This window comes from Pseudopodoces humilis, chromosome 13, assembly GCF_049639895.1.
Source record: "Pseudopodoces humilis isolate 2021_Gansu_Grassland_sample_001 chromosome 13, ASM4963989v1, whole genome shotgun sequence".
NCBI lineage: Eukaryota > Metazoa > Chordata > Aves > Passeriformes > Paridae > Pseudopodoces > Pseudopodoces humilis.
The window spans coordinates 4055184-4082382 of NC_142212.1; the positions used below are offsets into that span (position 1 = coordinate 4055184).

The window sequence follows — 27199 nt, forward strand, 5'->3', positions numbered from 1 at the left end:
CAGTTTCTTGACCACGTGTTAGATAACAGGTACAGTGTATGCCAAAGCCTTCAGTAGGCCCAGACTTGTCACTAGGAGGAAGGTCTCCCAAGTTCAAGAGCTTTCCCAAAGCAGTTTCTAGGAAAAGACTATCTCTTGAGCTTCACCAGTGCTATAACCAAATGCATGTATGAATTGTGGGTTGTTTTCCATACCTGACCTGAAGGTTGTATGGGTTGTATATGAGCTCAAGAACTGTATCTAGTAGATTGTTGTCTTATTTGCAGACAAGTAAACAGAGACCGAAGTGGAGAAATTCTGTTGCTTTCCAGAAGTGAATTGTTCAGCAAGTCTATAGCTCCACTGTGCCCCAGTGTCTCGTGTTAAGATGGAAAGAGTGACTGAATTGTGTGGTGTTGTGATTTCCCCATACCTTATGAGAGTGAAAGCTTGCAAAGTTATTATTTCCCAGGCAGAAACCTTTACATTTTGATGAGTCTACCGTAAGAGGCCTGGGTTTAAAAAGCAAGGAGAAGCCACACAAGTTCAAAGATCAGCACACAGAGCATTTTGTTTCCAGTGGCCCAGTGTAATGGTCCTGTGGCCAGATACTTTTGTCAGGCCTCAGAGAGCCTCCCAGAGCACTTTACAGTGCCAGTGAAGTGGGGTCAGGGCCAGCACCGGGGGACAGTGCATGGCAGGTCCTGCAGAGGCATCTGGGCTGGCTGTGGGGATTCTGGGCCCAACGCTGCAGGCTGGAGCACTCTTGGATCCACATGGGCCCAGGGGTGCTGGAGTGTCTGACATTTTCTGGATCTGGGGAGACATAAGAGGACCCTGGCGGTGCTGGGGCTGCTAGAGATGGGTGTGTGTGAGCTGTGGGGGTGGTGCAGCTCTGGCACAGGTTGCCCAGAGAAGCTGAGGCTGCCCCTGGATCCCTGGAAGTTCTCAAGGCCAGACTGGTCTCATGGGAGGTGTCCCTGCTCATGGCAGGGAGGTAGAATTAGATTATTTTTCAGATTCCTTACAGCCCAAATTATTCTGTAACTATGTTTCTATCTTGAAAGTGTCAGATGCTCCAGCCCATGCTCCCTGTGCCCACGAGGATCCAAGACTGCTCCCACTTGCAATGTTGGAGCTAGAATCCCCACAGCCAGTCTGGACACTGCCACAGGACCTGCTGGGGACCGTTCCCCAGTAATGGCCCTAATCCCACTCCAGAAGCACAGTAAAGTGCACTGAGAGGCTCCACACTCATGTGTCGGCTTCCTCCTCCTCCTCCTCTCTCCCAAGGGCAGCATTCGTGGTCGGGGTCAGAGGGTTGTTGTCTCCCTGAGGGTCGGCAGTACCTGCCCAGGCCTCCCTCGTGCCACTTGCCTAGCTCCACGGCCGAGAACTTCACGTCTTGGGGACCCCGACCCTGCTCGGTTTCCTAGAGAGAAGTTCACACAAGCACCGAGGGGGTCTCTGCCCTCTGTCCTTCCCCGGGGCAGGGCACCGCGGCCCGGCCCTGCCCGAGCGCGGAGAGAGTCCCACCCGTCTCCCGGCAACGCGTCCCGCCCGCCCGCCATGGCCCTCGCGGGTCGCCGTAGCGGCGGCGGCGGCGGCGCGGCCGGGCCGGCGGTGAGTGCGGCGGCCGGGGGGCCCGGGCGCGGCAGCGCGGGGGCTCCCCCGGGGGCCGCGGGGGTGCTCGGGCCACGGCCAGCTCGGATAGTGCCGTCCGGCTATGCGGGAAGCGCCCGATCGAGGGGCGGCCGCGCCCCACGGGTTGTAGGCAGGTGTAGGGGGTTCTCGGGTTTGGGGTGTTTGTGGGCATGGAGGGTCCTTCCGGGTCTGGGGGTGTCTGTGGCTGCAGGGAGTGCCGCCCCGTTTAGGGGGTGTCTCTGGGTTATGGGGCGCCGCTGGGCTCGGGGCGTGCTGCCCGCCTCGGCTGCGGGGTGAGCCCGGTTTTGGGGCTGTTTCCTGGGTGTGAGCATGGTGGTGCTGCCCGGTGGTTGTGAGTTTGGGGTGTCGGCAGGGTGCGGTGCCACGGGGACCCACGCCTGGGATGAAGGCAGGGCAGTTTTATGCTCCATGTCGGGCTGTGCTGTTTCTCTTTGCCTGCTGCGAGTCTCAGGGCTTTGCCGGCAGCTGCGAGACAAAGTTATGTTGGCCGGCCTGGCTTCTCGGCCTCCTCGCCGGCTTCCACCTCAGATCAGGCTGCTTCTGTGTTGTGTGTTCTGCCCTGCTGCTGGAAGCTGCTTGCTTTTGCCAAGAGAAGGGAGTTCAGCCCGGGGCCAGGCTCAGAGCAGGGCGTCTTTGCTTCTGTGAATGGCTTCTGGGGCAGATGTATGTCCCCCGGCTCTGTCCTTTCTCAGACCTGTTGAAAGCAACATTTGCTCCAACTGAGCAAACACTCTGGCACTGCAGCAGTGCATCTCATATGGTGCCAGTGTGGCGGTGCTGCATACTCTGTTTTAGGCATTCAGACTGTTTCAGCAGCCCTGGTGACCAGAGTGGCTGCCTTTTAGGAGAGCCGTGGGCACTCCTGACTGCCCTCGGGTGTTTTTAACTTGTCCTGGCTGAGGTGAAATCATGTCATGTGTCGAGTACTTTTAGGATAGTCCACATTGTGCTGTCTGCTCTGCTTTGGTAGTAAACGATGTGTTTCTCTTTATTGTTTTACCTCTTGTTTTGAGTTCCTGACGCATCATTCAGGGCCTTTGATCCAGGCTGGTTTTTTGCTTTGTTCCCTCTATTTTGCTCAGCAGTGCTGCAGGAGGGAGGCCGGGCAGTGTTGCTCCACTGCTGCCTGCTGGGGTGGTCCTGAGAAAAGGGGCTTTAGGAAACCCTTTCCCAAATCGAGCTGAAGCTCAGGTGATTTGGAGTTGCTGTGGTACTTGTGTCACTTGGTGCTCCTCCTCCAGAGTCACTAACTTTTCTTGGGTTCACCTTAGTTTCTGCTTTGCATGAGATTACCAACAAGCATTTAATTCCTGCAGCTTTTGCTCCTGTTACATCTTCCTGTTGCTCTGTGTGTGACAAAGTGCTTTGACAGATGGATACCCAGGGAGAGTTGGCTATTGGAGCAGTTGGAAGCAGGAGAGGGGAATGACCTAACATTTGGAAGCTGGATGGAATTAGCCACTTGAATGTATTCTTTTTGTCCTGGCACATGTCAGCTCTGATAGTATTCTAGTGATACCAGGAAGGCTTCTGAGTCTGTAGTCCCGTGGTAGATTTTCACTTGTAAACACTATTGTATATTACCTGTGTCTGCTTTTTTCCCCGTGACTCTGACAGCTGGGTCTTTCGCTTTGTAGTCAGTGATATTCTATCATAGTCCAGTCCATCTGCATTTGTCTCATTCCTTCTTCCTCTCTCTTTGTTTTGGGTAGTGGAATAATCTAAACACCTGTTGAACAGAAAATTAACCAGACTCATGTTGCTATCCTAAGGAATAATACAGAGTGTGAGAGAAAGGCAAAAGTGTTTGTCAGGACATGAGCAGCATTGCGGTTCCCAGTTTCAGCAGTGTTTGGCAGTGGTGGTGGCTGTGGTCCTTTGCTGGCTCAGTGCTTCTGGCCCAGGCTTGGTGTGAAGGTTGCCTGTGTTTCTGGCTTGGTTGTGCCTGTGCCTTTGTTTGGAGTGGGGTTTTTGTGGCTGTCTGGAGTGTAGCTTAATGGTTTGGGAAGGTTTTAAGCAGTTGGACATCAGTGGGACTAAGAGCAGGGTCAGCAGTTAGCTGGTTTGAGGCTCTTGTGTAATGTCATTAGGACATGCAAGGACTGTGGCTATTTTTTGGTTTATCCCTGCTGTTTAATTCAGGTAAAGCAACCTCCAAGAAAAGGAGAAATTTAAAGGCACCATCCTCCCCAGAAGGTTTTGTTCTAGGCGTCTGTCCGTCTTATGTCTGCTCTGGAAGTGGTGCCTGTGAAGAATGACGTCGAGAGGTTCTGGGACTGCTTTCTCAAGGAAGAATTACAGGTTGACCACTGAGCCAGAGAAGTCCAAGGTCACAGGTAGGGACTTTGGCCTGTACATGCCATGTGAAAACAGGAGCACTGTGGATCCAGGGAGCATCTCTTGCCTTGCTTGACATCAGCTGCCTTCCAGTTGAAGTTACCTTGGTAGTGTGAGGTGTAGGGGGGCTGAAACTGAGTAAATCCTTAAAGTGAGATGAGATTTTGGACAGGACATTCCTGCAGTACTACTGACTCCAGAAACTCATGTCACAGAGCCTTTTCTTCGGCACACAGCCCTGCCTGATAAGGCTGGAGAATGTTTTGTTGCCTGCCTGGCATCTGATTTGAGACCCATCTGATTTAGGGAGCTCCCCTTCCAGAATGAACAGCTTGTCAAATTCTCAAATTAATCCTTTCCTGGGAAATTCTGCTACCGGCCAAGCAGTCTGGTTTTTATCTTGGCGTCACCAATCTAGCACAAGTGATGTGCTTATGGGACCACAGATCTGGCATTTGAGGGCACTGTTGCACTCAGAAACAAGGAATACTGCATCAGTGTGACACTAAGGGTTGTTTAGTGAAGGTGAGGCACACACATCATTAAAGAGGGATCTGGGTTACATGAGGTGAACTGCACCTGCAGCCTTTCCATCTCAGCATCTTTTATACGGTTAAGAGACATCCTGAATATGAATAGGACATCAGGAATTGCAGTAGCGTTAAGATTTATTTTTTTAAAAAATAAAATTGGATTCCTGCTTTCAGCTTTTGGAGTTACTTTATCAAGAAGTAGCACAACAGGATCTTGAGGATCTTCCACCTGTGTGGAGTGATTTATAGGCTCCCAGTTGCTATGGCAGAGCAGCTCAAATTGGAAAGAGCCTTTTTTGGGGAGATACATTCAATAATGCTGGACTCTGGTTCTGCTATTGAGGACAGTAAGGTGATGAATGACTGCTTGAAGCTGCATTTTCCACTGCATTGATCAGCGAACACGAACATAATTTACCCATAGTTACCAGTTTCTTGCTTGTACATGAAATTCATGTTTGAGTTTACCGCGGACTCTCTAAGCTGATTTCCTTTCTGTTTTACCCAAGGGATTGTGAACAGCAGGCTGCTGAATGATTATCTGCATCGAGTCTTTACCACTGCTGATGGGAACCAGCCTGCAGCTGCTTACAGGTATCAGACTTCTCACTGCCCAGGTAGCAAGTGATGCCACCTCCAGATAAAGAGCACAGCATGAAAGGAAAGATCTTTTAGTGCCACACAGTGATCTTTGTTAAAAGCACAGCAGCTCCATGTTACAGAAACAGCTCTGAGGTCTGCTCTTTTAATGGCTTTTTCAAACTGCAAGGCTGTGAGGAAGGATTCTTTTTTGCATGAAAAATCCCATCTACAGCATCACTAGGCAATATTTTTCAAATAAGTAGGCATTCACCTGATTGTTCCTGTTCTCGCTTTGCTTGTAAGGAAGTGCAGAATGCACAGGTTTCAGGTGCAGGAATTAAAAATAGATTGCAAGTGCCCTAAGACTGTTACTGATCCATGCTGTACCATACATTCTTCAGGCTGTAGAACTGCTGGTACTTTTATTAGGAGTCACTAAAGGAAGAGAATCACAAAATTCCTGTTTAGTGAGTGTTTTTTACCTATTTATTTTCAGTTCTCCTTCACCTTTTATCCCAGAAACCTGTAGTGTTGGATGAGAAGAATTCCTCTTGCATCTTTTTTGCCTGTGGCAAGTCAGACAGGTTCAGGGCAGGTAGGAGTGTGGCAGAGTGAGGCAGGCCTGTGGCTCCTGCTGGTTGGCAGTGCTGCAGCATGGCTGGGGTCACATTCCACGGGCTATACTTAGGACTGCCAGCTCCAACATGAGCTCAGAGCTGCTATAAATAGTTCTTGGCCCTCTGGCTCTTGGTGAGCTGGGGTGGTGGTGCGGGGGAGGCAAAGTGGGTCATGTTACTTTACCACAAGCTCTCCTGCCAGCAAGCCTTGGAACAGTCCATCTGCCTGAGCATTTTGATTTTCAGTATTTCTGATTTCTTTGTCTGGTGATTAGTGACTTGAATGAACAGAACTGATAGTTTGTTGGACTGCTCTCTCTCTCTTTTTTCCTGCCTTCCACCCTTTTCCCCTGGACATGGCTACTTGGTAGAAAGCCCAGTAGCAGTCAAAGAGGTCTTGGAAATAACATTTGCCATATGAGTGTAACTTTTACAATATGACATCTTGCCTTCAGAGGCCTAAATTCTTCATAGAGGAGCTCACTGCAGACATCTCTCTGCCTGTCTCATGCTCTTCCACTCTCCTTCCAGAACTTTGCCTCCATGCTAGTGCTGATTAAGCAGCTTTGCTGAAGCCGCCCTTCTCATGCCAACCAAAACTGATTCTTTGATTTAATTTCTGTGCATCTTCACATTCATCAGGCATTCACAGTGTCTCTCACCAGTCTTAGGGAAATCCCTAGTCCTGGAGAAGTGAGAAGTTGTTTCCCAGATGGCTTTGGAAATGGGAAGCAGAGATAGGAATAGCTAGTGGTTCTCACAGTAAAAGGAGGCTCTTGTGCAAGGATCAGCTAAGTAAACTAATCCTTGAAAGGAGAGAACCAAGGAAGCGCAGTAAGTTCTCTAGAACAGTGGCCCAAAGGGGATGTATGAGAGAATTTTCAGTATGAAAACAAAATGGTTTTAGCTGTTTTCACAGAGAGAGGATGCTGGACTAGCCTGACCTTTGTCTGAACTGCTACAGCTGCTGCTGTGGTCCTCTGTTCTTTTGTATTGCAAAATACTTCGGGGAAGAAACGAATCCTGACTTAGGCCATGTTTCTATGATGCTGACTGCAGCAAAGTTGTGTCCATAGTTATTGGTAGTACAGCTGGTTTCTTGCTGCCTTGTACCACAGTTTTTTTACTGCCACAAAACACTCCTAAGCAGACTGAAGACTGTAAGATTCTTTGTTAACTACTTGGTTTGTTCACACTGTGTTTGGTCCTTCCTTCATTCATTGCCACAACACGGTGGGCAACAAATTCCTTAGATTCATGACATAAAACAGATTGACAGAATTTCTGTCTGCACATGTCTCAGCACAGGACACATGTCTGGGCTGCAACTCTTGAAAAACTGGAGACAAAGTTTTTTTAAGAGCTCCTGTGTGTTTATTCCCTAGGAAGCACCTGACGTTCCAGAACCTGCAGGAGCACCTTGAGCGATTGCTGGCAGAGGAGAATGGCTCTGAAGACAGCAGGGGTAGGAGATATTGCCTGTTCAATTTGTGCTTCTTGCTCGTGCTGGTTAATTTGGAAGGACAAGTTGTATCATGAAAGGCATTTCCCTGAGTGAGCACTGTTCTGCCTCCCTGTGCTCTAATTTGCTGTGCCTTTAAATCCTGCCTGTGAGGGGTTCATCAGCCAGCCCTGCAGCAGGTTTGTTTACAGATGGAGACATATTTCCCGGCTAAAATGTGTGGAAAAGCAGTTTGGGGGCAAGTGTTGGTGGTTTACTGCTAATGATATGCAGAGCCATTGTTTTGATCAGAAGTGCACAGTGCTATTGTCAATGAGAGATGCAGAGGCTTGTTGACAATTTTTACACACAGGTCTCTACTGCAGGTATTCACTTTGGGCCTCAGGCTGTACCCTGTGTTCTTACTAGAATTGTTTCTCTGGGTGAATCAGGCTGTGGCAAGATACAACCTGGCTCCTCTCTGAGAAAGGCAAATTTTTCTTGTTGGCTGCAATCAAAGTGTGACATGTTGGCCAAACATTTGGCACAGAGCTTAGCCTTTTGAATTTTGTCAAAGTGAAATTCTCAGGTGATGTGGAAAACTTAATGTGTCCTGAATGCTGCATAGCTGAGTTGCTGTGAAGACTTTCTTTTAAATCTCTCTCCTTTTCTGAGTTTATCAGGGTTGAGCATAGGCAACACTATCTTAATCTTCCTCCCCTGTAGCAGCATCCAGGTGCTGTTGCAGTCTGGCTGGAAGCACCCAGCCAGTGAACTGTTAAATCCTGCACAACTCTCCCCAATATGTTTTCTGCAACTCTTGTTTCAGATCAGGTAGCAGAGGGCCGGCTTGGTCCCTCCACTGTGGTGTTGGACCACACAAGCGGCTTTGAGGGACTCCTGCTGGTCGATGATGACTTACTTGGGGTAAGTATGTTGCTGGACACAGCAGAAAATGGTTCTGTGGGACTAAAAGCACTTGGGGCTTCTTGGTTTGATCTTTGTAGTAGATCCCTGTCAGTGGCTTTGTAGCATGTGTAAATGGAGTCTGCCCTCAAAGCTGCAAGATCCTGGAGGAAATGAGCGGTCCTGGGAAAAAGTCTAGCGGTACCACTAAGTCTCAGCAAGGTCTGAGTGGGGCGGTGAGGAAGTGAAAGGATTACCCTGGCCCAGGGGCTCACTTGGCTAAGCAGCCAGCTTTCCTGTCCCTCCCTCCAGCAGACTGCCTCTTCCTTCCTTCTGGTCTTCTTAAAAGACTGGAAAGAGGCTAAAGCTGAGGTTTTCCTTTCTCCTTTGTTTCCATTAATTACCTGCATGCTCCTTAGCTGATGTTCCCTGTGCAAAAAGGCAGCTGAAAGAATCCACTGAAATTTAACCCTTTCCTACTTCAGTAATTTCTGCACTCCTTTCACCCCTTCACTGAGCAAGCACATCCATTGCTCTTGAGCTGATTGCCTCTTTAATCTATGCCTGCTTTTTAGCCTCTAACAGATCAAGCTGCCTCGGTCTCCCCTTTCCCTTTAACCACCTGCTGTAGTTTACTTTGATGTACCTGGAGCTGACCCCCAGAATGGACTGGACTGGCTTGTCTGTGAATTCCTTGTTCCTACTTTCATTTCCTCTTCATGGTCTGTCCCAAGATGCCAAGAGTCAGGATTTAACATAGTTCAGTTTCTAGGCAGCATGTTACTTGCCAGTCCTGTCCTTTAGTCTGGACACCTTGAATCTATAGTTTTGTTCTAACTTGTCCAGCATTCATATATCTTTCCCATATCATAATCACTTTTGTATACACTTCTGTGCCAATTCACTGGGAACCTGTCTGTCAACGTGTTGCCCTTGTACTGCTGCCATGCTGGGTGCTTCACTGGGGTTTATCAAGTAGAGATGAGCTGTGGGAGGGACCTGAATGATTCCCTGGGGTCAGCTGGCTCCAAATACAGCTGCTGGGGTGGGGAAGATGTCCCTTCTTGTCCCTATACTGTCCTTGTGAATAGCTCTCCATCTTGCTTTGGTTTTGCGTGCTAGTACAGAGGGAACGGGAAGGACTGAACAAGCTTTTTGCCTGATGTTAAAGTATCTTTTATTTTTTGGTCCAGGTGATTGGCCACAGTAACTTTGGGTCCATCAGGGCCACAACGTGTGTGTATAAAGGTAAGGAGATAAACCAATGCTACTTTGAAAAGACCCTGAGAGGAGTGTGTGGGGAGTTAGACAACTGGAGAGCTCAGGAAATCTTGAATATGTTCCAGATCTTGAGTACCCTCTTCCCCAGTTCATTCACTGAACTTCTCCAGGGAATGAGAAGGATGTGTGATGCCAGAGTAACAGAGTGGGAGGGGAATCCTGGGGATATCCTGAACCTCCTTTGTGTGCCACATGTATTTCTGTGGGAGCAGTGTCAGGTTCAGCTCTAACAGGGGAACAAGCCAGGGGGCAACAATTCACTGTGTGGTATGTCTTTGTCTTTTTCCTTCAGGGAAATGGATTTATGAGGTGCTCATCTCCTCCCAGGGACTCATGCAGATTGGCTGGTGTACTCTCAACTGCAGATTTAATCAGGAGGTAGTATAGCTGCTCTGGGGGGTGCTCTTCCACTGCTTTTTTGGACAGTGTAGAGCATTGCATTGGTGCTGTGCCCTGCTGCCATTCACACCAGAAATACCACACACACACTAGAAATGCCAGGCCTGCTGTTTTAAGAGTCTTTACAAAACTCCTTGGTCTGTGTCCACAGAATGGTGCACAATGTGAAAGCCTGTGCTGGGTGTGTTACTGGGCTCTTGCAGCACATAGGACCGCTACGTGTTGACTTTCAGCTGGCATCTTCTCCAAAAAGTGTGTGTGACTGCAGTGCTGGCAGCCTGTCCCTTGGGATGGGCCTCAGCAGCTGGTACTACAGGACTTGTTTTGCTCAGAAGAGGGTGGAATGTTGTTTCATCTGGGTGGGATGTTTGGTACTGGAAAGGGGTGTCAGCTGCAGAGTTTCACTAACTTGTCACTCTGCAGTGTGTGAGAGGGGAAGTGATGGGCATCCCAGGGAGCTGCTTTGATAGAAATGGGAAGTGTTGGATGGCAGTACACTTCTGACCCAAAAATAAATAGGGAGTGGTGTATTTCTCTGAACCAAAGATCACAAGCCACTGGATTCATTCCTAGAGGGAGGACTTTTCCTCTAGAAAAGGCAGAGCATATGTGCTGTCAGCTGCCCTCCCTGTCTATTAGTCTACCCCTTAAAGGTTCTCTTGCTATGAGAGGAATCTTCTGTGCCTGGTCTTGTCTGAATCTTGTCTTTCATACTTTGGTGCAGGAAGGAGTTGGGGACACGCCAGATTCGTATGCCTATGATGGAAACAGGGTGCGCAAGTGGAACGTGACTACTACAAACTATGGCAAAGTGAGTAGCTGTCCCTCAGGAAAGGGATGGAAAGAGGAGAAAGCAGGTGACTCCTTCTGCTCACTGGATTCTGCTGGGCCTTGTGAAGTGCCCTCAAGCCTTCCTCCCTGCTTCAGTCTGTGTGCCAGCACTTGTCTGCGCTTCAGGGATGCTGGACATGCTGTCTGGGGGCTTTGTTTAGCAGCCCCAGCAGACTGATTCCAGTCTAGTGCTGCTGGTGGTGCCTGGAAGGTTCTTGTTCTCTGTAGTATATCATGGTGAATTGTTGGGATAAATATACATTCCTAGTGCCAGAGGGGAAAAAGATCACAGTTAGGGGCTTAATGTGCAGCTTCCAGAAGTGCCTGAAAATGCTGTGAGCTGCTGGGAGAAGGAACTCTCTCTTCTTTAACCCTGAATCACAAGGGATTGGTTGGGTTGCAATCTTTCTTGTGATGTGGGAACACCCTGAAAATACATGTTTAACCTCTTCTCTCCCTTTCCTGCAGTCCTGGGCAGCAGGAGACATCGTCAGCTGTCTGATAGACCTTGATGAGGGCACCATTGCTTTCTGCCTGTAAGCATCTTTGCTTTGTTTATGTCTGTGTGTAACAGAAAGGTTTCCTCACTGCTCAGCAGGTTGCTGAGCCCTATTTCTGCTCTCTCCTCTTTATGTTCCTTGGTAGTTCCAGCCTTTGTTTATCTGCCTTGTGTTCAGAAACCATCTGAATGGGTTGTTGGGTCTCAGTTCAGTTCAGTTGAAAGCATTTGGCAGGAGGATGTTCAAGCTACAAAGTCTTTGTAAAGTTTGCCAGGGTTTTAGAGAGAAGGGCATCTCTTGTGATGCTTAATGCCACACTTGGCTTTAATTAATTGCTTGTGTGGTCAGTGTAGACCCTGCCTGTCCTAAATTCACAAGGAGCTGTGGAAAGGGTGATAAATCTCCAGTTTCCAGCTCCCATGCACAATGAGAATTGTTCTCTGGCCCTGGCCTGCAACGAGTCAGTTGCAATTAAGAACTGTTAGTTAGTCTGTGTTCATGTTTTATGTAGGAGTAGATTGAAAGCATTATCCTTGATTGCCATTACCATCAAACAGATGAGGCCAAAAAGTCACATGCTTTAAAATGTCCTGCTGCTTTTTGACACTCACAGATTTGGGTTGCCCTTGAAGCTGAGTGAGCTCTGCATGTTGTGTAGACCCCAGTGCCTTCCCAGTCTCATATGAAAATGGGAGTGCCCCTGTGTGTCCTGTGGCTGTTACTCAGCAGAGCTGTGACATTTGCATGTGTGCCAGGTTAAGAATGGTAAGAGGCATGACTGACTGGCGTGTCCGTGTTGGCAAGCTGATATCTGTATCACCCAGCTGACCTCAGACCCTTCCTGCTGTGACTAAAACCTTGTGGGTTTTCCTTCTTTCAGGAATGGCATATCTCTGGGAACTGCCTTTGATAACATCACGAGGGGTGCTGGAATGGCTTATTTCCCTGCCATCAGCCTCTCCTTCAAAGAGTCCGTTGCTTTTAACTTCGGAAGCCGTCCACTCCGATATCCTTTAGGTATTGGGGAGAGGAGGTCTGAAAGGAGAAGAGCCTGTCTTGAGACCATCTTTGGAGGCTGTAGAATATACACACCTGACTGCAGTTCACTTTCTGCTGTCAGCACTTGTGTGCAGAGCTGAGTCAGGGAGAGAAGAGCCAAATACCACCTTAGCTGAAGCAGAACCCCAGGACACAAACATAAGTTTCTGAAATGAGAGTTGCTTTCAGCTCTTGAGTCAACAGCTGCTGCTACAACTGGAGGCTGCCTGCTCCCAGACACTCAGATCCTGCAAAATTCTCACTGCAGTTTTGAAAACCCTAATGCTGCTGAGCCATTTGGTCACTTGTCTTTTTTATGTCCCAGCCATATGGGACTTCTGACATGGTATTAGTGTTGCCTGTTGCTGTGTGAATGCTGAAGCCTGGAGCTCCTGTCAGAGCAGTCCTGGCTCTGCCTGTTGATGGCTGTAGTGGGAGCTCCAGCCAGTCTTTCTGATGAAAAAAGTATTTCACACCTAGCAGAAGTGAAGTACTTTTGCAGTATTGAGGAAGTGGAGATAAGAGCTTGTGGCTTATCAACCATTTAGAAGGCACTGTGGTTTGAACTGGGACTGGGTACAACGTAAAGTAGACAGAGTCTTTTCCTTGCACAAACAAAAGAAGCTCCAAAATGCAGACTGCATTTTCCCTTAACACTTCCGTACTTATCCAGTGGAAGGTTACCGGCCCTTGCAAGATCCTCCCGTGGCAGACTTGGTGAAGGCTCGGAAGCTGTTGAGCTACTTGAAGAATGTGATCCATATTGGAATAGATGTGACGGTAGGCTGGCATCACTGGGTGGATCTGAGGGGCACCACGCTGGGAAATGTGGTTCTGCTCTCCCTGGCACATGCTGCCAGCTCAGGTGTTTCCATACACCCGAGAGTCTAAATGCTTGCGTGGGGCATGTGTGTTCCTGAAGCTCTCTGGCTTCCAAAATGGGCTTCCTGATAGTTCCAGGACTTTAATTAAGTTGTGCTGGTCTTTGTTGTTCTCCGTCCTATGAAGTTTCATTGCCAGTATTCAAGAGGTGATGTTTGTCAGGGTCACAACTGCTGGATTTGATTTTGCACCCTTGAAATCAGTTTGTTCATATCCTATGCTTTTTACAGTAATGTGATGAAATTCTGGCGGGTGTGCCTTGCGGATTGTTTGGGCTGTGGCATTGTTTGCTGGAAACACTGTTTTCCACTAGGATGAGGGATGATCTGTTTATGCCCAAAGCATAGGCAATGCCATATGCAATGGTCTTGGCTTGAATGGAGGCCTGCTTTGCTAGTTGTCCTCTTCTGTAGGTGTTCCCATTTACAAATTGTCATGTAAACTTGAGCCTTTTCTTAGAAGAACATTGTCAAAGTGCCTGCATGTGGTTGATAGTGACATCTGGACTGCACTACAGCTTTCCAGAGGAATAGGCTTTGCTTCTTTGGCATTCTAAACTCCCGTGTTCAAGCTTTTTAATGCAGTCAGGCATGGGACAGCAACAGTGGCTGCTCCAGGAATGTGATTCATTCAGTGTTCGTGTACAAGGTGGATTGGGCTGGATCCAAGTCATGTTTTTCTGGATTTGTCATTGCAGGAGGGGAAGCTGGTGGAGAAAGACACATCCATGTGGCAGCTGCAGGGAGAACCCACAGTATTGATTACATTAGCTCATATCTTCAATTATTTCTCCCCCCTTATGGTGAGTTTTGCCTGCCCATTGCTTGTAGTGCTTGTTACTGCTCTTGCAAGGCAAAGCAATCCCCAGCTTTTGCTGGCAAGTGACTGTACCATAGAAGAATGTTGACCTGGCTCTCTCTCCACAGTGCAAGGTGTACCTGGTGGAAGATGTGCTCATGACCTTCCTGTTGAGCATCCTTGAGCGAGGAGGGGCAGTGGAGGCCCATCCCCTTATTCAACAGCTGCTGGATCTCATGTGGCTTCTTATGGAGGTGAGTTGTTAGGTTGCTGGTTCCTCCCTAGGGATCCCAGGGAGACCCTGGGAGGTGCTGAGGACAGGAGCCTTCCCTACAAAATGCTGGTAGTGTTCAGTGTCTTTCTCTTCTTTTTTCTTTGTGGTAGACCACCCTCTCAATTAGCTCATCTGGCTGCTGCTGCTGCACACCCAGGCACTGAGGGTTGAATGCAGACACTGGCAATGAGTTAACCAGGCATTTCTAAGCTTCTCCTACTGCTAAAGGAACTGATGATGGTGAATAACTTCCTGCTTCTGGAAACATCAAATTTATCAATAAGAATAGTCGTCTGATTGTTATTAATGTGTATTTGACTATGGAGGTCTTAAGTGCTGCCGTGTGCTGAAGAGATCGATCAGAGTGTGCGGGACTGGGGTAGAAGTGCACTCTCAGCATCTCCAGCACTGCTGGGGAAAAACCTCCTCCAGCTTCCCTTCCTATCTGTGCTGGATGAGCTTACTCCTTCCTGGAACATGTGTTTGAGGCAGCTGGGAAGCTGCTGCTGCTGGAGTGCTTGGGTGGTTACACAGAGCCAGTCACTGCCAGGGATCTGCTTGGAGAAAGCACGTCTGCCCTTTGGGGTAACAGTTAACAGATGTGGGCACTGACCCAGCCAGCTGCCATGAGAAGTTTAATGGGAAAATGTCATGACTACTTCAGGCCCACCATCTTAGCAGTGAAACTGGACCCTCTGGTAGGACTGCTGTGTTTGTGGAGGAGTTGGCTCTCATCCTGCTGGTAGGCTCTGAGTTGGATGCAAACAGACAACTCTTCTCTCATCACATTTATCCAAGACTTCTTTCTCTTCTGGGTTGGTTCTTCTACCAACACTATCTTGGGTAGAGTCAGGGAATAAGAGGACTGGTGACTGCTCAGCAAATAGGGCCTGGGACTATGGCTTTTTGGAGGTGACTTTTGGGTTGGACTTTCTGCAGAAACTTTTTTCCCTGTAGCAAAGCACTGGCATCAACTTCTGCTTGGACTCTCTCCTGTGGAGATGAAGGGACGCTGTGGGTTCAGAGCACCTGCTTTTTCAGTTGATAAATGAATGCTTCCTTCCAAGGTTTCACTCTGGGAGCTATAGCTGTTCCTGACTCCATGCTGTTGTTCTTCAATGTGTTTCTTATTTTCTCAGGAGTATGAAGTGCATGAGTGCCTCAAGCAGCTACTGATGTCCCTGCTGAGGGCTTACAGGTTCTCCCCCATCATCCCAGACCTGGGATTACAAGTGAGTTTGCACTTCTGAATCCCCAGGAATCTGTGACTAGCCAGCTTCTATTATGTCCCCTTGTCCAAAGGTACATGATGTTTTGGATTCTGTAGTTGTTTGATCCAAAGATGGCAGTTTTGTCACACTGTAGCTGTTGGAGAGTTGTATGTTCTGCAGATGGAATGACTTTTGCTTCTCCTGTTTTCCTAGATCCACTACCTCCGGCTCACCATTGCAGTCTTGAAGCATGAGAAATCTAGGAAATACCTACTCAGCAATGTCCTGTATCCTTTGTGTCTCCCCCTGTCTCAGTTTTCTCTTCCCTCAGTAATGCAGCCAAGGATACTTCAAGGACCTGCAGGTCCAGGGAGGCAGAAGCCACCTGTCTTGAGAGTTCATTTCTCAGGTCTCCTCTGCCTGACACCATTCTGTACAAAGTCCTGCTTTGAGGAGAGGGAGCAGTGTTGGGTTCACATCCTAGTAACACACAGGAGCTCATTTCTACCTGACTGGCCTCTAATATCCCTAGAGCAAAACCACTTTCAGAGCAGTCCAGCTCTGTGGTAGAATTTGGGCAGCTGCTGTGATAGCTGTGTGGGGCTTCTCCAGAGGCCTCTGGATCTTGCAGTGGTAGTTTAGAAAGGAGTCTCTCACTACAGCTCTGGAGACATGCCCTGTCCCTTTTCCCGTTGTAGCTTCTGTGCTTGCTTTAACTCCAGTGCAGCTTTGACGTGCTCCGTTCCGTTGTGTTCTTCTACATCAAGAGCCCGCTGCGTGTGGAGGAGGCGGGTTTGCAGGAGCTCATTCCCACCACGTGGTGGCCAAACCGCTTCACCAAGGAGGTGAGTACAGGCATCTCCACCGAGGAGGCTGAGGAAATGTTGTGGCCTGCCATCTGCATCTTTTTCTGGCTGAGGAAGTTGGATGGCCCCTCTTTCCAGCTGTGTTAGCACTGGTGGGTCCTGCAGAGCTATATGAGAGCTGTAGTTTTTCCATTCTCCTGTCATCTTTTTTGTCCCCTTAGAGAGTGTTTGAGGTGTGATGCTTGGACAGGGGTGGGCGGGACAGTTTTCTGTGGCAACAGATTTGGAAGGGAACCTCACAGTGTTTAAGGAATTACTGGGTTGACTGGGGTGTCCTCGAAAGATCTCCTGCCATTACTCATTACAAGTCTGGAGGAGACCTGTTTAGGTCAGTCACAAACCGGCACATTGTTTCGGTGAGTTTGTGCTCTCCGTTTCACTTTGTTGAAGGGAGTTTCTGGCAAGACATTTACCCTGTGCAGTGGTCTCCTACCAATCAGTGTCTGTCCCCCAAACAGGGCAAGGAGAGCAAGGAGGTGAAGGAGGAGAGTGCTGAGGAGAGATTGAGGCGTCGGGCATATGAAAGAGGCTGCCAGCGGCTCAAGAAACGCATTGAAGGTTTGTGAGGAAGGAGGGAAGTTGCCGAGATCCCACACCTTTTGTGCAGCCAGGAGCTGTTTCCAAATCCCATTCACTACCTGAAGTACAGCTGTGTTCCTGCCAGGACAGGCTGTGGTGCAGAGGTGGGGGCCAGCTGTGCTCTGTTCTGATGGCATATTAGGAGTGCTGGGATCCTACTGCACACACCTGCAGCCCCCCATGATGGGGCAGGAGCAAACCTATGCATTGTTTTTCATCTATGGATTAATTTCTTCCTCGGTGGTGGAGAAAATTCTCAGTGGTGGGGTTAGCCTTCTGCTGTTCACTGGTTCTTCCTGGGCCCCATGTGCTGGGGAGGTGGCCTTTCTCCTGGGGATAGGGTGCTGCAGTTGTGATTAAGAGGGGTAGTTCCAGTAGTGAGCTGGAAGTAAGTGTGGGTTATGGGGTACTTCCAGTAGTAAGCAGATAAGTGGTAGTAAGCTCTCCAGTGCTTGTTTCCTGATGGCAGACGTGTGTCCTCCTTTTAGTGGTGGAAGGTCTCCAGGTTCAGATTCTGAAGCTGCTGCTGAACAACAAGGACAGAGGAGGGGTAAGCACTCTGTTGGTCTTTTGTGACAATATCTTCATATGATGTGCTTTGTAAATCCTAGATTTACCACCTGATTTTCCTTCTGCCAGGGAGAAGCCTCCAGATACATCTTCCTAAACAAATTCCGCAAGTTTCTTCAGGAAAACGCTAGCAACAGAGGGGTAAGTCAGACAGAGGGCCTGCCTCCCTCCAAGTCTGACCCTGAGGGCTCTCTGCACCTTCAGGCTGGGAGCTCTACCCTTCTGGCTGGGCTGCTGAATCCAACAGTTGATCCACTGAGGTCTAGATATGGCAGGGAATGAGGAGGGGAAGATCTGAGGCCAGAAACCAGGCAAGTTAGATAAGCCTTGTGCAATGATTTATGGGAAAGTGGTCCTTGAGAATTCTTAGGTGGGAAGTGAATGTCCTTCTATAGCCCCTCAGGGAATGTGGCTTTGGAGTGCTCTGCCACTGGGGCTGCTGGCTTTGGCATCCTCCTCTCTGCTCGGATGAGGACCTTTCCTGTGGCCCTGGGTCAGGCTGTTGTCCTGAAGCACTGGGAGGCACACATCTGCTGTTGTAGGAAACCCTTCACCTGCATCCCTGTGTTCATCATCAGCCTCATCTTTCATGATGGAGTGTGTGTTATCCCTTGTCCTCTGTTGGACCAGCTTGTTGTTTAAGTCTGTCCCAAGACTTCCTGGAGGTGGAAACTGCTGCCCACCATCAGGTCTGGGCTCTCTGCCAGAGCTGTTAGCTAGAGATGCTAGCAAGGCTGAGAACACAAAAGTTTATGCCTGCTCCATGTAGGAGCCCTTTGGACTGAGATGCACTGTCACACCTCCCTGATGCTGGACTCTCATTCTTGCCGTAGAACTTGACTGTGTTGTGTCCACCAGAGTACATGGTGTGCTTCCTGCACCGGCTCATCGCTGCCCTGCGCTACTTCTGGGATGGCCACAAAGCAAAGAACCCAGCTGCCCTGAGCAGTGAAGGTGAGGCCTGGGGGAGAGGCTTTGCAGGCTTTTCTGTGGTTAGGACAAGGTTTGCCTCTTGGCAGTGCTTTCCAGGATGTTGGAAATTTTATCTCTCTAATGAGTGCTCGAGCCTTCCGTCACTCTGGGAAGTTGCTATGTGCAGGTCTACTCCAGTTAACATCCAGATCTGAGACCTGCCAAGGGCACCTGTACTGTGTGTTATTCCCCTGTCTGCTCTGGAGCAGAGTCCACTATTGATTGCGGGTCTGTGGAAGGGCAGCTCAGTGATCCCTTAGTCAGAGTTTCAGGGAAGATTTTTTTTCTGATTTCCCAATATGATTGTGAGTTCCCAAACTGTAGAATTAAGGGGAAACTAAATCAGTGCCAGTTGCTTTCCCACCCTTAGACCCCACTGGCTTTCCCTTTTCTCACTTTAGGCTGACCTTTTCTCTAGACTCAGTAAGTGCCTTACTATCCCTGTGGGACTAAGTGGCAGAGCTGGAGTAGCCAGGTGGAGAGCTGCCAAGTTTTCTGATGATCCAGTTTACTACAGTGACTGTGGCTGGAGGGAGGAAGTGCTGGCAGTCTTGTTGATGGCCATTGGTTGCTCCTGTTTCTGCATGGATCTAATTCTTGCTCCATTGTGGAAATCACCTCTGCCTTAATGGCCTGTGCTTTTATTACAACAAAAGTTGTCCCTAAATGTTAATCCTAAATGTGGGTCCTGGGGTCTGCTTTAGGAGTCCTTAAATGACTTTGTGGATCCTGTACATGGGACTTGTGGAAAAAAACAAATCTCCTCTTCTGTTTCAGAGGCGTATGTCCCTCCTCAACTCTTCTATAATGGGAAGGTGGATTATTTTGACCTTCAGCGACTTGGGGGTCTTTTGTCTCATCTTAAAAAGACTCTGAAAGGTAAGTGCTCTCACTGTCAATACCTGAATCCAGGTCTTGGATAGAATTCATGCAAGACATTCCAGGAAGGGAGCTGTGGGTAATGAATTTTTATTAAATTCAGGCAGAGGAGACTTGAATTGTAATGAGATTCAAATTACTCTGAAGAAGACACCACACCTCCTAGGTGGAATGTTCTTTAAGTTAACAGTTTACTGTTTGTAACTCTTAATTGGGCATGTGGCAGCTGGTGGGAAGGGGATAGTCTGGGAATATCCTCTGGTGTGATGCTCTTGCTGTACCACAGCCAAGGCCTGGGAGCTGTCAAAGCACTGGCCATCAGCTTGGCTCTGCTGGGTGTGAAGGATGCCCTGGATTTACTTGGTGCACCACTCTGGGCAGTGAGGAGGAGCCCTGTGTATGTACTACAGCTGTGTGTTTGTGTTCAGCACACTCCTCTGGCACCAGGCTTCCAAAGCCTGCCTTGTGCAAGGCTTAGAAATCCCTTGCCATTCCCTTGGACATGGTTTGTCACTGGTTTCTGGCTAATGTGGCTCTTGCTTTTGGTTGAGATGTCTCTTCTCCTTCCCCAGTGTGTTTGCAAGATGAGGACCATTTTCTCTGTCTCATGTTAATCCCTGGCTATTCAAAATTAGATTACTTACCTTGAGAACCACATAGTCTCCTCTGGTTTCTTACCAAGGTATCCTGGCCAGCTTTAAAGTCAGAACTGTAGACTAAAGAACACATTCTTCAGGCTTTGTACAGTGTAGCCATCAGCATAGCCTTCCTCTGGGTGAGTCTCTGTCCTTGTGACTTAGGGACACCTCATGGAACAGGATTGAAGGGCTGGATGCTTCAAAGACGATCTCAGGCAGAGAGTTGCCATTGCTAGTCCAGTTTGGCCCTGGTGGTTGTCTGCTGGTTTCTCAGTTATTCTATTTGTAGCTGGTAGGACCAGGAGCAGAAATGGGTCCTGGGAGGGCAGCACCTGATGCTGCTTGGTCTCTGTTCCTTTTGTAAGGGCAGATCTGTTCCATGTAAGGAAGCTTGGGACAGGTGAGCTTGTTCTGATAGAGCATCCAATTTTTCTGGCTGCTTCCCTACTGTTGAAAAGCAGGAAAGAGGATGAGCCTTCCTCATGGTAAGTGAAGAGTGACTCCTGCATTCATGGCTGCTTTGGTGTGCTCTGTGCAGATGACCTGGCTGCAAAAGCCAACATCCTGATTGACCCTGCAGAGCTGCAGGCAGTGACTATGGATGATCTTGATGAAGATGAGGAATCGGCAACATCAGCAGCACAGGTGAGTTGTGTTATTCACCTGCAGGGGCCCTGGTGCTGGGGCAGCAAGTTTGGCCTCTGTCTAGGAAGGCTTTGCTTTACAGCAGGGCAGGGTTGGGACTGTAACTAGTCCATGGGCAGTCAGCTAAACAGCTGCACTTGGATGGGAATCACTGGAGATCAGTGAGGTCCTGGATGCATCAAGTTTGAGCAGCAAAATTTTCTGGGCCCTGCTCTGTCACTACCCACTGACATGAATGTGCTGCCTCCCCTCCATGGCAGCTCTTGGTGCTTGCATTTGGAAAGGTGCAAGGCAACTGTAGGAAGAGCAGCCTCTTGCTGTGCAAGTCTGCTGTTTGTGCCTGGCATGTGCCCTTGGAAGGACTTACCCATTTGCTACCCTGCCTGCTCATCTTCCAGTGGCCACTGTGCATCTCTACCAACATCCTTGCAGGGTCCAGGGAGGAACAACAGGCAGCCAAACACAGCTGGAACTGTTTCTCCCTTAATTTCCTTCCAGTCCCAGCGCCCCTCTGCTGCCCTGGCCATTGGTGGAGCTCTTGCCAGGCCTGCCTGGCTCAGCTCCCCGACCCTGGGCCGGGCCAACCGATTCCTAAGCACGGCAGCCGTCAGCCTGATGAACCCACGGCGGCCCCTCGGTACCCTGGAGAAGATCAAAGTGCTCACGCTGCGCGTGGAGCAGCGCACCAGGGAGGACAGTGAGTACTGCTGTGTGCTGGTGTGGCCCTGGCAGAATGGCATCTTCCAGCTCTCCAGAGGAATGCAGTCCCCTTCCTGCCAGCATTGCTCCTTCCCATTCCCAGGGCATGCTGACACCCAAAAGACCCCTTTGCCATCCTGAACATGACACTGGTGATGTTGTCACCCTCTGTGTGTAAGGAGATGCTGCCTTGGTTCCTCTAAATGCAGTGAGACTTTGCAGGAAGGCAGTTCAGAGGCAGCTGTAGCCACACTATCTCTGAAGGCAGACCAGCCAGAGGATGATATGTGCAACAGCAGCACTGTTGCTGTTTGGGTGGACCAAGCAGGCCTCTGAAGCATGTACATGGCTTGAGGAAGTGGAATTTGCATGACTTGGGTCAGTCTGAACAGATCTGAACAGCCTGATGCAGGCAGCAAGATGAGAATGGTGTGGTAGCATGGTATCTAGTGAATCCCATGGGCTGGGAAAAAGCTCCATGTTACAGAGGTACAGTAGGGCTTTGGCTTCAGAGAACGGCAGGCAGAAGCTGAGGTGCCAAAATGCCTTGATAAGAACTTCCTTCCTGTCTTGGGAATGCATTGCAGTTGAAGGCACCCATGGAAATGAGGGTCTTTTACTGGGCAGACCCCCAGAAGAGCCAGACCAGCCCATTACTGAGAACTCCCTTCTGGAAGTCCTGGATGGCATAGTGATGATGTACAACCTCAGTGTCCACCAGCAGCTTGGGAAGGTAAGTGGTACATGCTCTGCAGGAATCCATTCCCCTACGACCCATGCTTCTACACCAGCTCTGTTTTCTGCTCATTTAGTGACTGTGTGTCCTGTCCTTTTGCCAACCTCCATTGAGGTTCTGGTTAAATGCTTGCATGTTTAAGGGAAAAAACCCCTTATTTATTGTTGAAACCTGCTGCTTTTCAGATGGTTGGTGTGTCAGATGATGTGAATGAATATGCCATGGCACTGAAAGACACAGAGGAAAAAATCAGCCGCTGCCCAAAGAGGGTAAGTGTCTCTGGATTCCCAGCTTCCTTCTCTGGCAGAGCCTCAGTATCTGGCAGGGTGAAGTGCTGCTGCCCAACTGTACCAGCATCTGCATCAGGCCTTGTGGGCTTCAGCTGAGACTGATAAGTGCTTTTTATAGCACTGATTCCCACTCCCTCCACAGAAAGGCTGCTGACCCTTTTCCCCGCCTGCCAGTACTCCCTAGCTAGCCCCAAGGTGGTATATGCTTTTGCATTGTTTATCCAGCACTGAAAAAGAATACTGTAAATGGCAGTTACATCTGCCCTCACATCTCTGCACTCTTTTCAGAGGAGAGACATCCATGAGGAGCTGCTGAAGAGCCAAAAGGTCTTCTCTGAGAAGCTCAACCACCTGAGCCGGCGCCTCGCTTGGATAAATGTCACCATTTATTCAAAGGTGGGCAGGAGCATAACATAAGCAGCTGAAAGGAGACCAGTGAGCCTCTGCATCTCTGCTGCTTGGTTCAGATATCACAGGATCACATATCACAGCATTTTCCTGCTCCTGAAGCAATGTTAATGATCTCTGAGGCTGCTTTTTCCATTGTGCATTGGAGTCTCCTTTCTAGGCTTGGCCCCTCTCCTGTCCCCAGTGTCCCGTAGTGATCAGCCCAGTCTGATCTGAGCTGTGCATGGTGCAGTTAGGGCACTGCAGACAAAAGGGTGCAGATTAAAGGGAGATTCAGTTCTCAAGACATGTCAGAAGATAGACTCTACTGTGAACCATTTCCCTGAGCTATGCTGTGTCACGGGGTGATCTCACTACTGCAGCTCTTCCTGGAATCTGTGGGATCCAAGTCAAGGGGTTCTTGTTGAGGTGTTCTCCCCTTCTTCACTTGGTTCCCATGCAGAGAGTGTATTTCACATTTACTGGAGCAGTGGCTATTTGCACAGGTTGTCACTTTTCCCCCAGATTCCCCATTTTCCAGGATAAAAGCTCTGGTCTGTTTTCTCACAAGCAGTTTGCTGACTTTTTCCTGACTTCCGTTGCCTTGCCCTGTCTCTCTTTGTGGCTTTTGTGTGTAAACAGGGAGGGGAAGAAGAGTTCTCATGAACACTGCAGAACTGCAGTGGCTGATCCTGACTCGTGAGCTCTTTGCTCATCCCTTCCTTCCCTCTGGAGCAGGATTGCAAGGCAGAAGCTCTCCAGCTGCATTAGCATAGCCTATGCTTGCCTGAAAATAATCTTTTCTTCCCAGACTGCTCTAGAAAGGCTGAGGGGCATCACCAGGGTGCACTGCAGGTATTACTGTGCTGGCCCACACAGGAACACTATTCATGTCTCTAGGTAATCCATTATCATACTAAACCAGGACTGCAGTGTCACCTTTCCTGATGAATCAGCAGCATCTGGGAGTGAGGGTTATAGTCTTCTCTGTTTGTGGCCTCTGCTGCTATCCTGGCCTGCCTGGCCCACAGGGAGAGCAGGAATGTGCCCCAGGAGCCCAGTGAGTTTGCAGAATGTGCCTGCACTGAGGAGCCTCTGCCTTCAGGGCTCCATCTCAAAGTCATCTCAAGTCCCTGTTCCTTTCCAATGGAGGCATCAGCAGCAGCTCCTGCATCCCTGGGAATTGTGTGCACTGGAGGGTCACATCTGTATGACCACAGCTGCTGCTGTTTTAGAGAAAGAGCCTGGTTCTGTCTGGGGGCAAAGTCCTGCTCTGTGCAGAGGTGTCAGAGCATAGCAGAGGCTGCTCCTTCCTCGAGGGAATTAGCCACTGGTTTATTCTGGGGGATTCAAAGTTAGGCAAAAGGGATTGCTACTGCTTAAAAACACACATAGTTTTAAACGTAATTCTGTAATGTAATTCTGCCTTCAAGACATCCCTGTGGGAATTACAGTTTATTTTATTACAACACTGTATTTATTTATCTCACTGGCTAATCACATCTTTGTATCCTCTTGGTGCAGGCTTTCTTCTAGCTTGGTAATACCTGAAATGATGTTTGGGGTTATCAAGTCTTAAAGCCAAATGCAGCTTTTTCAACCTTAATAAACCCAAAGCAGTTTTTTAAACCTTAATGTTGTTCTGCACAGTTGCTTTCTGTCTTGGAAGTAACGATTTGGATGAGATGTGGGTCAGTGTTGAGAAAAGGATGTCCATTAGTCAGTTCAGTTGATTTGCACTAGTTCAGTCTAATTTACAGAATAAACCCATGAAAGTTTCCCAAAGATGGTAACAACACACTTTAGAAAAGCCATTAAGCAAATGAAATGCCTTATCTGCACCTCTGATTTTATTTTTTTTCTTAAATTAGAAGTGTAACCCTTCATCTATTTTTATGCAAGTAGCTATTGCTTACACTATTTCTTGGCATTACAGGATATGAAATACTATTTCCTCTTTTTATGGCTTTGATGGTGCCCATTTTTATAGCTTGAAGCTATGTAGATGACCTTAAATTTCCTGTTTTTAATTTAAGACCCTCTGATTTTTGTTTAGAGAAACAAGAGGCTGATGTTCCTCAGGACAGTAAATCTGGTTGAATGGCTGGCACAGAACCTGAAGGGCTGTGGCTGCCTATTGCAAAGATCTGAGTTGGTGTGAGCTTTCAGCCTGTTCCCATTTAATCCCTACAATGGACCAGCCTTCTTTCCAGCAGATTTCTGGAGAGTGCTAGTGCCTGTTTTCCTTCAGCAGTGTCCTTGGCATAAAACTCACATACTTGTTTGCCAGGCCTTGTGTTTGCATATGCCCTGGTAAGGAGTAGTGCTTGGAGGGTCTCAAGGCATGGTGAGACAAAGCCATCATATTAGTGAGCTTGAGGCTAGTGTAGAGATCTCTGATTGTTTCTTCCAGCTGCCACTTCTGTGGCTTTATGGAAAGACCAAATGGCACAGATCTGGTTGCTGAACTTAGAGCAGTAAGATGTCTGAGCAAGATCTCCAGTATGGGGATGTTTCTGAGGTGTGAGTGTGATGCTGATGCTTCTCCCAAGAGAAGCTGTCAGCTGACTGGGAATTGTGTTCTTTCTGGGCAGGAGAAGATGCAGGATATCTACTGGCTGCTGCGAGTGTGCATCCGCACCATCGAGCACGGTGACAGGACGGGCTCGCTTTTCGCTTTCATGCCGGAATTCTACCTCAGCGTGGCTATGAACAGCTACAGTGCACTCAAGAACTACTTCAGCCCTGTCAACAGCATGGAGGAACTTCCAGGTGAGGGGATGGGGACAGCTTCCTGATTCTGGTCTAAATCTAAAATATAAAATCTAAAGCAAGCCACATCCTTATGGTGAAGCATATTATGTTGGGCATCTTCCTTTCTGTCTGTTCCTGGTTGTGATGTGCTGCACCAGTGCCTTGTCTGAGCTGTGGGGCAGGTGGTTAGCTGTGGTCACTGTCCTCAAGTAGGGAGCCCTTGCCTTATCTGAAGCTGTCACAGGACTGGCTGTAGTAAAAATCCCTGGCAACTATGGATTGTGTTTCCAAGCAGGTATCAGGAATGGGCTGGAGTGCTGTAAGATGTGATTGCCTCTGCAATTTCTACCACAGCCTTCTGGTGTCTGGGTGGGAGAGGATGTGCTCTGAGTGCAGAAATTGGGAGTGCTTTCGAATTCCCCTGGAATTTGAAGATGTTCCTATGGAGATAACCACCCACTTGATGCCAAGAGTCTGTGTTTAGGTGGATTCTGTCTGTGCACATTCTGTGTTTTCCTGGCTAAATGACCTCACTTAGCTCTTAACAAATAGTGCTTTCCAGAGCCCGTGAAGGTAAAAAAAGCTTCTGTTCCCACCAGCAGGACATAGCTGAAGTGCTCTTGTTTGGGCAAGAGCAGACTTGAGCAGTAGTGGATTTTTACAGGGTGGGAAGGTTGGACATGGCTTTTCTGCATAGACTTAGGGTGTTCTTTGTGTTGCTTAGCCTCTTCTGCATCAGGCACTTCTCCATTGCCATCCAACTCAATTGCATGGTTTTATCTTTCTCTGAATAACTGTTTCAGATTCTGCAGACTGAGGTGAGAGGCTCTCCCAGAGGTGGATGTGTCTTCCCAGCTCTCTGTTTTGACAACTAGACACACAGCTAAGCTGCAGTTAGCTGTAGCAGAAATTCATTCCATGCCCTGTGCTGTGTCCATGGCAGCACTGGGACCACAGGGCTGCCCCTCAGGCTGCTGCCATGACCCTGCTCCCTCCTTCTCTTGCAGGCTATGAAGAGACCCTTATGCGCCTCGCTGCCATCCTGGCCAAGCATTTTGCTGACTCAAGGATTGTGGGCACAGGTAAGGCTGCATTCCTCTGCCTTTGGGGTGATAATGTCACAGCTGCCACTGCCAGTGGCTCAACCAGGCTACTGCTGGATCTGTCCGCTGAATCTGTTGAGTGCTTATGCATCCACATTCAAAATGAGGCTGGGCACTGTCCTTATCCTGCCTATTGCAGGGAAGATGCATGACCTAGGACACCCTTTTGAGAGCAGGACTCATGTCCTGGCTACCTGCATATCCAGTCTGGGCTTATTTCTTAGCTGCTTGAGCCTAGGCATGCTCTCCATGTCAGGGACAATATGAACATGAGGGCAAGTCCCTCCTGGCCACTGGCATTCAGGTGCTCCTTGGTGTGCTGTGTGTCTTTGGGTGCCTGGCCTAGTCCCTTCTCATTCCTCCTCAGACATCCGGGACTCCCTGATGCAGGCGTTGGCCAGCTACGTCTGCTACCCCCACTCGCTGCGTGCTGTAGAGAGGATCCCAGAAGAGCAGTAAGTGCTGCCCTGCCTGTTCCTGGGGAGCTGGGGTGGGGCTGGGTTAGTGGCAGGCCTGGGTGAGCAAGCAGGAGGGCTACCAAGCACTACTGAGAGTCCATGAGTTGCCAGCAGGGTGGTGGAGTTGATTTGGGAGCCTTCTGTCACCCTTTTACCAGTGGCTTTGCTCTGCCCCAGCTCCATGGGTCATGCTCTGTGTCCTGTTTAATCTCCTGTTCCCAAATGCTGTGGGCTGACCTGTGTCCCTGTCTGGCAGGCGGATCTCCATGATGAAGAACCTCCTGGCTCCCTATGAGCAGCGACCCTGGGCACAGACCAACTGGATCCTTGTCAGGCTGTGGCGGGTGAG

At 49.0% G+C, this 27199-nt stretch overlaps 1 protein-coding gene across 2 annotated transcripts in view; it reads left to right on the forward strand.

Annotated features, from left to right (window-relative positions):
• The first annotated feature begins 1544 nt into the window (after positions 1-1544).
• Positions 1545-27199, forward strand: part of RNF123 (ring finger protein 123) — a 47697-nt gene continuing 22042 nt past the window's right edge. The window contains exons 1-30 of one of the 2 annotated variants that reach the window (XM_014251707.2): positions 1545-1602; positions 3787-3980; positions 5024-5108; positions 7099-7178; positions 7984-8081; positions 9254-9308; positions 9634-9719; positions 10465-10551; positions 11040-11107; positions 11952-12077; positions 12775-12889; positions 13689-13793; positions 13918-14043; positions 15203-15295; positions 15488-15561; positions 16002-16119; positions 16599-16698; positions 17208-17269; positions 17359-17430; positions 18123-18243; positions 19039-19140; positions 20317-20423; positions 20922-21120; positions 21710-21855; positions 22044-22127; positions 22437-22544; positions 25130-25307; positions 26297-26371; positions 26760-26847; positions 27107-27194. In XM_014251707.2, coding sequence (XP_014107182.1) covers positions 3899-3980; positions 5024-5108; positions 7099-7178; positions 7984-8081; positions 9254-9308; positions 9634-9719; positions 10465-10551; positions 11040-11107; positions 11952-12077; positions 12775-12889; positions 13689-13793; positions 13918-14043; positions 15203-15295; positions 15488-15561; positions 16002-16119; positions 16599-16698; positions 17208-17269; positions 17359-17430; positions 18123-18243; positions 19039-19140; positions 20317-20423; positions 20922-21120; positions 21710-21855; positions 22044-22127; positions 22437-22544; positions 25130-25307; positions 26297-26371; positions 26760-26847; positions 27107-27194 — 2928 coding nt within the window. In that variant the 5' untranslated portion in view covers positions 1545-1602; positions 3787-3898. Of the gene's footprint in view, positions 1603-1627; positions 1754-3786; positions 3981-5023; positions 5109-7098; positions 7179-7983; positions 8082-9253; positions 9309-9633; positions 9720-10464; positions 10552-11039; positions 11108-11951; positions 12078-12774; positions 12890-13688; positions 13794-13917; positions 14044-15202; positions 15296-15487; positions 15562-16001; positions 16120-16598; positions 16699-17207; positions 17270-17358; positions 17431-18122; positions 18244-19038; positions 19141-20316; positions 20424-20921; positions 21121-21709; positions 21856-22043; positions 22128-22436; positions 22545-25129; positions 25308-26296; positions 26372-26759; positions 26848-27106; positions 27195-27199 lie in introns of those variants that run through there. The other variant, XM_088061724.1, reaches the window with a different exon arrangement.